General features: G+C 41.3%; 1 protein-coding gene across 5 annotated transcripts; it reads left to right on the top strand.

The window, feature by feature from the left end:
• Positions 1–353: 353 nt before the first annotated feature.
• On the top strand, positions 354–10,803 carry MTX3 (metaxin 3). 5 transcript variants are annotated; one of them, XM_041470862.1, is made up of 9 exons: positions 354–448; positions 1,438–1,507; positions 2,964–3,040; positions 4,561–4,653; positions 5,680–5,862; positions 6,000–6,076; positions 6,923–7,080; positions 7,476–7,564; positions 8,900–10,803. In XM_041470862.1, exons 1-9 carry the CDS (start codon positions 368–370, stop codon positions 9,017–9,019), a joined length of 948 nt encoding a protein of 315 aa, XP_041326796.1. In that variant the 5' UTR covers positions 354–367; the 3' UTR covers positions 9,020–10,803. The 5 variants fall into 5 exon arrangements, with proteins under 5 accessions (XP_041326796.1, XP_041326797.1, XP_041326795.1 ...); XM_041470863.1 differs by lacking the exon at positions 354–448 and adding an exon at positions 932–1,032 and having other exon boundaries at positions 8,926–10,803; XM_041470861.1 differs by lacking the exon at positions 354–448 and adding an exon at positions 932–1,032.
• The last annotated feature ends 213 nt before the right edge of the window (positions 10,804–11,016 follow it).

Raw genomic sequence — 11,016 nt, 5'->3', positions numbered from 1 at the left:
AGCCATTAGGAAGAATTTCCTCACAGAAAGGGTGATAAGACACTGGAATGGGCTGCCCAGGGAGGTGGTGGAGTCATCATCCCTAGAGGTGCTCAAGGAAAATCCGGATGTGCCACCTGGTGCCATGGTCTGGTTGATATGGTGTTTGACCACAAGTTGGTCGCGGTGGTCTCACAGGCCTTATCCAACCCGATCGACTCGGTGACTCGCGGCCCGGAGCGCGGCCGGCGGTTCCCGGGAGCAGGCGGAGCCCTGCGGGCGGCGCTCCCCGCCCTCCTCCCTCCCGGGCCCGCGCGCGGCCGCGAGCGCTCGGGCGCCGCCAGGCGGGGGAGCGGCGCTGGGCTGCCCGCGCGGTGCGGCGGACAAGATGGCGGCTCCCATGGAGCTGAGCTGCTGGGGAGGAGACTGGGGGCTGCCGTCCCTGCACCCGCAGTCTCTCACCGTCATGGTAACAGGCGGCGGCCACCGTCCGGCGCAGGAGGGAGGGCCCCGGGGCTTGCCTGCCGCTCGCACGGACGTCCGCGGGGCTCCTTCTTGCCTCGGGAGAGGCCGGGGGTGGGAGGCGGGATGTTGGGCCCGCGGTGCGCGCCTGGCTCGTTCCCCGCGGGAGACGCGAGCAACGCTGCCTGGAATGGGCTGCCCAGGGAGGTGGTGGAGTCATCATCCCTAGAGGTGCTCAAGGAAAATCCGGATGTGCCACCTGGTGCCATGGTCTGGTTGATATGGTGTTTGACCACAAGTTGGTCGCGGTGGTCTCACAGGCCTTATCCAACCCGATCGACTCGGTGACTCGCGGCCCGGAGCGCGGCCGGCGGTTCCCGGGAGCAGGCGGAGCCCTGCGGGCGGCGCTCCCCGCCCTCCTCCCTCCCGGGCCCGCGCGCGGCCGCGAGCGCTCGGGCGCCGCCAGGCGGGGGAGCGGCGCTGGGCTGCCCGCGCGGTGCGGCGGACAAGATGGCGGCTCCCATGGAGCTGAGCTGCTGGGGAGGAGACTGGGGGCTGCCGTCCCTGCACCCGCAGTCTCTCACCGTCATGGTAACAGGCGGCGGCCACCGTCCGGCGCAGGAGGGAGGGCCCCGGGGCTTGCCTGCCGCTCGCACGGACGTCCGCGGGGCTCCTTCTTGCCTCGGGAGAGGCCGGGGGTGGGAGGCGGGATGTTGGGCCCGCGGTGCGCGCCTGGCTCGTTCCCCGCGGGAGACGCGAGCAACGCTCGAGCCCTTCCCGGCGGCGCCGAGCCCTTCCCGTGGGCTGCGGGGCCCCTGCCCAGCATTCCCTGGAGCCTCCTTAGGGCAATGAAGCCCAACCGAAACCCGTCGCGCACCTGCTGGTGCTTGGTCCCCAGTGCACGAAGGTGTTTAACACAACTTCTGAAGCTCTGTTTTAGGCTTTTCTTACACATTGTGACAGGTTTTCTTCCGTGCCCTCCAATCTTTATTGCAGGCTTACGCCAAATTTTCTGGTGCTCCCCTGACAGTGACTACTATAAATAAGTCCTGGAGAGCTCTGAAAGGTACCATCTTTGCAGCCTTTATTGCTCTAATCACAGCTGTGTTATAAATGTACGTTCCAGTTTCTGTGTTTGCATTGGGTTTGTGTTCATGAGTGCAGTCTGCCCCAATTAAATGACTTCACAGGATCAAATGTGATGAAGTTGAGAGAATGAAATAATGGAAGTCATAAATAAAGTGCTCCAGAGGACAGTTTATTAAAATGTGTATGGGTGCGGCAACAGACAGTTAACAAAGCAGTAATGCCAAGTATATAACTGGTTCATTCAGGCAGTCTGAGTTGGTGGTGTTGTGAAAGCAAATTTGTCAGCTTTTTACACTTTGCATATTTATGAAGGTAGTAACTAGACATGTGTATGGAAGAGCTCTTCAATTACCTGTAGCTTAATTAGTTGGTAGAGGTGGAAGTGGAATGTGAGCCTCAGCAAGTACATTAGCTGGGATGTTTGGTATTGTGTTGAATTAGAGGGTTTGGCTGAGAAAAGGTGAAGGTAAGCTGTCAGAGAGGACTTGTTTGTTTTGGATGTTTCTATTCATTACTTATTTGTTTGCTCAGCAGTTATTGTCTTGTGTATTTAAGAGAAGTAAAATCATTGCAGAGTTAAAGTCCTCTGTCGCTTATACTTAACCACAGTTATATCAGTTCAGGCAGTACTGTATTCATGCAGAAGTTGAGCCTTTGGTTCTTGCTTTTCACTGTGTTGTTTCTTGTTAGGGGAAAATACCAAGAAGTAGCTGGGTGGACTTGTAGAAATTTGGGGGCTATCCTCATAAGAAAAATACATAAAATCAGCTAAGAAAGCAGTTTAAATAGTAATTGTTGGTGATAATTGATAATTTAATAGAATTTAGCACTGTCCTGTTGGGCTCATTCTGACAGCCCTGTTGTGAACGTGCTGTAAGGTAGCCCCTGTTACAGAGACTTTGCACTCTATAGGTTTTGATCCTGCAATCTTGTGACTAAAGGCTGTCCAGTCAACTTCTGGCAGAAGGGAAGTACATGGTTCTTTTAGTAATTCATGGTTATGCAGTGGTAGCTTGGGCATTGTTTGTAGCAAGGCTAGAGCAAAAAAGATGGTTACAATGGATTTGGAGAGGAAGGACAGAGGAAAAATTGAAGAGGCTCAGAGGTACATGAACTGAGAGGGCAGTTGTGCTGAGCAGGAATTTTTGTTTTAAGATGAACATCTGAAATCCAGACAGGTAGCCTGGTTTTCAAAGTTTTGGATGCCTAGCAAAAAACATTGGTTTCAGTCTGATTTGATGTTGCCCTTTTAAATATTTTTTATTAGTAAAGTATTTGTAACCTTGGTGGAACTCTCCTGCTGTAAAATTTTAAGTTTACATGTTAGGAAAATGATAGCATGCTATTGAGAAAAGGAAAGTACATACCCTGATTGATTGCTTTCTAGTTAGAAGTCATCCATACAAATTGACTGTATTATTTATGCTTTCTAGGAGATCTACCAGTCCTGTCATCAGAAGACATTGTTATTTCTCAGCCAGCAAAAATACTAAACTTTTTAAGAAAGCAGGTAGGTCTCATTCAAAAAGATTTATTTGCCTTGACTTGCAGTGACTCTTGCATATCTCCTTTGTACACTGATACAGGCTTCCAAAAACCTGGAGTTTAGTTCAGACCCAATGCTTTTCTTTTTCTCATACAGGCATGAGAATTGCAAAATGGTAGACAAGAAATTGCTGTTTAAAAGTTTGATCATTAGTTGTGGGAAAGATTTAAAAATAAGAATAAAAATAATTGAAAAGGACAACAAACTATCCTTAATTGAGTAGTTTCTTGCTGATCACCCTGCTTGTAATTATAAGACTTTTAATGTCATTATGACTTTGCAGACCTAGGATATCATAGTTTAGGTTAACAGTTTAAATGGGTAATTTCCTAGTGCTCTTTTTTTGAAAGATAATACCTACAGCATTGTTTTTAGTCTGTGTATTTTTTCTATAGCTTGTAACATAGAAAGGTCTGCAGGCATTTCTTGGTGCACACCAGGTTATGGCCTCTTGTTTGCCTTTTGTAGGACTCTTAATGTTTTGTACACAATGAATAAAGCTGCACAATTTCTTCTTTTCACAAAGTATAAAGATACCTAATAAACCATGGCATCATCTTTTTAATCCTAAGATGGTCCTGTAGCCCACTATTCTGCTTTTACATTAGAAATGCAGTTCCTGTCTGGTCATATGATCTGATGAATGCCATGTTAGTGAAATTTCACATCTTTGTGGGGAGAAAAACAGAATCGAAAACTGCAGTTGAGATGGAATTTTAGACAGTTGTTTTGAAATTCTGAAGTTTCAGATCAATTTGAATTGAATTTGGTATTCATGTGAATACCAAAGGCTCCATAATGTTGGGGGGAAAAACCCTTGTTTGTGTTAAAGTATAACAATTGTATGCTTGCTTTTCAGATGTTCAGGTGTCAGCACTGGCCCTTTGTTTATAAATTAATGAAGCAAATCTACTCACTCCCCACCCAATTTTTCAATCCTTATAATGTATTGTAGGAGAATCCACTGTTAGAATTAAAAGTTCAGTCAGTAACTGCATTAATTTTGCTGTATATTTGCTCCCTTACATTGTTACCATCCAATTTCTTAACTTCTAGAATGTTCATTAAAAGAAAAACATGGGAATGCACGCTTTTTTTTTTAATGCTTACACCTTCTGAAGTGTCAGATGCTTTTTGAAAAATAACAATGGAGATTTACCAGAGGTTTCCTATATCCCTGAGTATTGAAAAATTGCCTCTGTATCGCTGGACATTTGCTTGGAAACCAATAGAAAGGAGACACAATAATTATTTTGGAAATAGGAGGGCCCAAAGCTCTAGGAATGGAAAGGTGGAAAAGCAAGGTGCAACAAGGTTTGGCAGAGTTGGCTTGAAGAAGGAAACTTCTAGTGAGTGCATGCTTTCTGTTCCAAAAATTGTTTATATATTTACTGCCTTGATAGGTGTTAAGTTTGAAGTAGCTTTCCATTGATAATGTTTTTTGAAAGTTCATCCTAAGTCTGTTGGTTTTTTTAAATTCTTAGAAATACAATGCTGATTATGATTTGTCTGCAAAACAAGGAGCTGATACACTGGCGTATATTGCATTACTTGAAGAGAAATTACTTCCTGCTCTGGTAAATATTAATAAATACTTTGTAATGGTCCAAATGCTTGGAATTGAATACTGTGAGAGGTGCCCAATGTGCGAGACATTGAAGTCTTTCAGCCACAGCACTGACTGGAACATAGTTGTTTTGTTAGTCTGTTTTTTGGAATTACTACCTAGCAGCTTTTGGAAAGGAAATAAATGTGTGTTTGTGGAGTGTCAAGTAATAACAGTAGATTTATGAAAGACATTTTAAAAGGACACTTACTTAGGGTTTTTTTTTCTGTTGTTCTTTGGGAAACACTATCCTGAAAACACTTTATTGTGGCCATTTTTTGATTAATTTGATTTCCTGAAAAACTTTTGATTAAGATGTGCTGATGTGAGACACACAACTTAAAGCCTTTTGAACTGTTGATTTAAAACTTTTAATAAATTAAAATGCCCATAACTAGTTTATTTTTTCAGTTCTAAATATAATGTCTAAAGACATGGCCATTTGCCCTCACTATTTCAGTGTAATTACATTAGAGCTATAAGACCCACAGATACTGAGTCTCTTGAATGACTTCGTCGTAGTTTGTACAGCGAAAAATATCTCACCAGATAATGAGCTAGCCTTTTCAGCTGACCTTGTTTTCAAATTCATAATTTCATACTATCTTGTATTTTAAGATTTATATAAAATTCCAAAACAAAATTTCAGGAAGTTCAAACCTGTTGCTGTATGTCTGCAAGTCTTTTGCAATGTATTTTCAATATACTCTATGTGTGTACGTATCTGTACATACATAGTGTGTATGTAATTTTGTGCAGATGCATATAGATCTCTTTAATATCTTTGGTGTTTTTCTTTATTTGGAATGTAGCTATTTCCTTACTCATGTACTTCTGTACTCAGAGGATTAGTATATTCCTTTACAGAGCTTGATAGCCTTAAATTACAATAATTCCTAGTTCAGCTTTCCTGAGAGAGGTCTTTCATATCAAGTGTCATGAGATGTCTACTCATGTCATTCAAATTTCAGTTACATTTTTCCTCATGCTGATACAGCTGCACACTTTCTGGATTGAGGCTGAAAATTACTGCAATGTGACAAAGCCATGGTTTGCCTCAAGGATTGCCTTCCCGCTGAATTTGTATCTGCCTGGAAAGATGTCTAGGGAAGCACTGAACAGGATCTTGTTGACCAAGGGAGGCCCTCCACTCTACAGTCTCACTGAAGTGGAAGCACAGGTATGGGTTGTGCAGTAAGGAATTCGTAAGTTGGTTCTGTCAAAGACAAGAACTTAAACAGTTTAGCACACTGTCAAACGATGAATGGTGCAGTGCATACCAGCCTGGCTACACCTAGGGCTCTTGTGTCTCATCAGATATATAGGGATGCCAAGGAGTGCCTGAATCTCCTGTCGAAGAGATTGGGAACATCTCAGTTTTTCTTTGGAGATACGTAAGTGTGATTTTTTAAAAAATTATTTTGGTAAATGACTAATGAAACAGTCCCACACCACTCTATGAACACTTGAACTTTCTCTTTTCTTTTTACCCTGCCAGAATGTTAAAAGTGCTTTCCAGTAGTTTTATGTTTCACACTCTGCCTTTCAGATAAATCTGAATGAGCAAACAGGGCACAAATTAGATTGTCAGCCTGAGTCAGTATGGTGGCTCTCTTATCCTGCTTTGTTCCACAGAGAGGAAAATGCTTCCCACAGTTGCTAAGAAAATGTGAGGTGCACTGGAGACAACTTTCTTAGCCACTGAATGTCACCTCCTGGCTTTGTATGTAAGAAAAAATGCTTTAGGCTGAGGTGCTACTACTGCCCTCATGGGAGGAGGACGTAGGTCCAGGAACACTATTCTTGTATGTATGCATACAGGAATGTATGCAGAGCAGAAAGCAGATAGGGCCAGCAACATAGAGCCAACAGGTCCTGAAAAGCATGACCTCTTCTTTAGCAGTTGAAGTTGGACCACTCCATGAGGGAAAATCCTGGTCCCCTGATGCCCAGCACAATTTTTATGGTGCCAGAAAGGTGTTTTAGAGGGGCTTGCTTATCAATGGATGGGACAGCATGACTGTGTCGTGATGTGACATTACTGTTTCAGCTTGTCAGCGTGTCTCCAGTTAAGAGATGCTGAAAGGAGTAGATAGTTGGTACAAAGCATTTACCAGGTTGATAGGCAAAGGTATATTCTGTCCTGTGTGCTATTTGACATACATGGAAAACTAGGTTTTAAAAGTTGTAAAAGTCTTGTCTTGAGTCACTGCAATGTTTCCCTGTGTCACTCTTTTTAGGCCTACCACCTTGGATGCCTTCGTGTTTGGTTTCCTTGCACCAATTTATAAAGTGTGCTTCCCGAGGGTACATTTGCAAGAGCATTTGAAACAGCTTCCTAACCTGTGCCGATTTTGTGATGATATTTTAACATGCTACTTCAGGTTAACTGTCTCAGGTAAGTTGTGTTTCTTTTCTCCTTTTTATCATCTGTACCCATGTTGGGATTAGTACCCCAGGATTCCATTTGTGAACCAAGGCAGATTAGATTTTGTGTAGTTTATGCTAGACTTTCTGTGGGGAAATGAAGAAACTTGTAAAGTTGGGCAGAAAGGAGTCAAAATTAAAAAGCAAGCGTTAATACTCAGTTTTAGATTCTGTCAAGCATTGGCAAAATCTTATGGCTCATGCTTAGTACTCCTTATTTTCTCACATGGAATGGCTTTTTCACTTAAATTCTTCTTTGCGTTAAAATATTGCCTGAATTCTCTTCAATGTGACTTTATTTTTTAAGAATTTAAAAGCTTCTGTAAATATTTTTTCACTCTTCATCTTTCTGCCTTCACTCTCCAGGCCATTCTCCAGCTGGACAGGATACAGCAGATGCTAATCTGCAGAAACTCACACAGCTTGTAAATAAGGAATCCAACTTGATTGAAAAGGTTACTTTTGCTTCAGTATCTTTAATTTTACTGCTTTGTTGTGGTTACTTGTTCACAGATGTCTTTGCATGGCAAGTGCAACTGTACAGTGGACTTTATTTTAATGACTTCTTTTTTAGTGAGTGTGTAGAGAGGTGGGAAGAATATTACATCATTTGGAAGGAGGAATTAATGAAGCCTTGCACTAAAAAAGTATTTTTAATACAACCAAAAGGACATTGTCTTGCAGGTGTGCACACCAACAGAGGAGTGGTATCTTTCTGCAAGTGTACATTCAGCTAAGGAGGAGGAAAATGTATTGGTCAAAACTCAGAAATGGTCCTGCAAATTAAGACTGATCACCAGCTTTCCTTGCTCCCATCTGCATGCTGTAGTAACTACCTGGCAGTCACTCTTCTCCTGCTTGTTCTGCTGTTTTTCTTGTGTTCTCTGTTTCTAAGGTTGTCACTCAGCACCTATCAAAAGCTATACAACTTAACTGAAAAATACTTGTGAAGGATTAGCCTTTTCGTGCAGATACAACACTCTAACTGAAAGGGTAGAAGGCATTTCTTCCTGAAAGAGATCAGTGTGTGAAATAGATCATGATCAGCTTTTGTAGCATTAGCTATTGATGTTCTTTCTGGCATTGAGGTGTGGCTGTGGAAGTTTTAAATAATGGGTTACAGAGACATTTGTCAGGTATGACTGAGGAGAATCTGATCCTGACTTGAAGAAATGGAATAGACTAGACTGCCTCTGCAGATCTCCCCTGTGCTTTTATTCTCTACCAACTAAACCTTTTCAGACCACATTACACATAGGGCATTAGAGTGATTTCCTATGAAAATGTAACTTGTTTATATTCAGAGATTAATTTTAATCTGTCTTTGAAAAGGTCTTAATCACAAGACCTTTATTACATACTTTTTGAGATATGTAACTAATACAAATTCATTCAGCATCTTTGAAACATTTCTGATTTCAAAAGATTTATTCTTGCATGCTGCTGAATATACAGAAGCATCCATTATTGTTAGCAGTTTGACTCTTGATCTGCCTTCTCACAGCATTTGGTTATTTTACAATATTTGACCTCTTGGAATTGGTGTTGCTTCCTTCAGTAATCTTGACCAGATAACTTGAGCAGAAGCACGTCCAGGTGCCCTGCGTTTGCATCATATGTAAGGGAATGATTAGCAGCTCTAACGCAAACATATATTTGGGACTGGAAAGAAACCAAAGCACCAGTTGTTGCTGGTCCTGGCAGTAAACCTGCACGAACCAACCCAGTATTAATGACGGCATCCCTGACAAATAAGACTAATCATATAATCTATATTCTGCTGTTGCCAGATCCGGCTCTCATTGTTTCTCTGCAGATGGATGACAACCTTCGTAAGAGTCCTCACCATCCCCCTCGTAAGCTCACAACGCTCAAGCTTGCTGCAGGAGGAGAAGAAAGCAGTCCAATGAGTCGGTTATCACCTTGACATCTCCTGTTGCCCATAAATGTGTGTTTTGTAACTCAACTGAGTGCCACAGTAGATTTTTTTCACATGAATATTTTGCAAGGGAAGAATCTGCTAATGGGTACAAGTAGAGAAGAGGAGAGCTTTACAATCTTCTATCTACCTGTTCTTCTAAGAAATTGCATAGATCAGGCTGGCCACACACTACACTGAAGCTAAGCTAAGCTAAACAAAGCTTATTACTGCAGATGTTAACATGATTTTGTACAGCATATTTTGCCTTTAGCCTAGCAGAAATGTTTACCTAAAGTTAAGAATCTGCTTATGGAATGTTCACTGTTATTTTATTTTGTAGGTTTTGATTTTACTGTAATCATGTCACTGTATGTGAGTGGGTATACTCTTTGTCTGAAAATGACAAAGTCCAGTTGCAAAGTCTGAAAAGACAAAATGTTGCCATTCATGGCAGCTGAGACATGAAATCAATGACAGGAACGTAAATATTTTTATTGTGCTTTAGTGAACTTGGGATTTGTGTTTTATGGTTGTTTGTACCTTTGAAAATTTGTCATGTTGTACTTCGAAGGGGATTATTGAAAAGCATGTGCGCTATGGGGATGAAAATGATGCACAGTGCTAACATTTCACAGTACCTCGTATTAGTCCTTTGTGAAACAGGCTTAACCTGTGCACAGAGTAATACCACATGCTGCAAAACTGTTAAGTCAAAATCACAGAAAACTTGTAGTGAGTGGAGGCGTTTGATTAGTTGCTGTCAGGACAAGACTTGACTAGCAAATGTACTGCATCTATGGATTGAAAGGGATAGGTTAGGGCTTTATAAGAAAGCTTGATGTAGGGTTTTAAATGTGTCACAAATGCCTCTTAATCAGTTTCATCTTATTTTTTAATAAGCACTAGAGTTCATTCAAAAACTAACTAAAAATTGTCAAAATTTTAGTTATATGATGGGCTGTTTAGTTAAGAGCTCTTTTCTCTGTGCAAACTGTGGTATATTGCAGGGCATATTTCTTCTGTTCAGTTACATTTTGTCTTTAACAGAAGCCCTGCCAGTCCTAGAGATCCAAGCAATTCTGTTACAAGAGAGATGCTGTAATTTTTTACTGGCGAAGTACTGGCAGATGCTTCATGAGTAGATGTAAAGAGAATTAGACAAGGAGATTGGCCAAAGTGGCAGTGCTTCAGATACAGAATTCTCATAGCAGTATGGGTGGGATAACTGTTCTGGGGGGGAATGTTTTGTTGTTTTTCTGACCAAATTGAAATAGTCTTTCAGCTTCACTTTGGCTACTAGTCATGTTTGAGATATGCAGATAAATTACTTCCTATTTGTAAAGACAAGATGGTAGATTGTGTACCTATTGTACCTTTGGACTTGATATGTAAGGAATGTAATATCTTTAACATTTCTTAATTGAAATGTTGGGTTTCTAATGAGCACTTTAAAGTACTGTTTAAGCTTCATGCTCTTACTAGAGTATTTGTTGCAGTGATTTGAAATTAATTTAGCTCATATTCATAATGGTATAAACTGACAGTCCATTACATGCAAAAGTAATTTAAATGTTTAAAACTCGTACTTCCTGTACCTTGACAAGATTTACATGAGATCAAGTCACATAGCTTTCCAGAGCTTTTCTTTTACAAACATGGCTATGGACAATATGCCTTAGTTTGTCGCTTTTGTGAATGCATACACTCAGCCTATAAAATCTCTTTGTAAAAAGGGTTGGTATTCCAAGATTAAAATTCTGATTTTTAGTGGAATTTTGGTAGAGTTTTTTGTGGTATATATATTGATATTTTGAATATTTTTGTTATTTCCTTGTAGAAAAGTTTTATCTTGTCCATTAAAAAAACCTCAAAAAACCCTGCTGACTGCTAGGACAAGAAATTGAAGCATCTTAGCATATTCATGAGATCAGATTTTAAATTTTTATCATACCTCTTCAGTACCATTCCTTTCTTTAAACACAACTG

The sequence above is a fragment of the Pyrgilauda ruficollis genome, unplaced genomic scaffold (assembly GCF_017590135.1).
Source record: "Pyrgilauda ruficollis isolate IOZ18807 unplaced genomic scaffold, ASM1759013v1 scaffold25, whole genome shotgun sequence".
Classification (NCBI taxonomy): Eukaryota; Metazoa; Chordata; class Aves; order Passeriformes; family Passeridae; genus Pyrgilauda; species Pyrgilauda ruficollis.
This window is presented reverse-complemented; position numbering and strand designations above follow the sequence as displayed.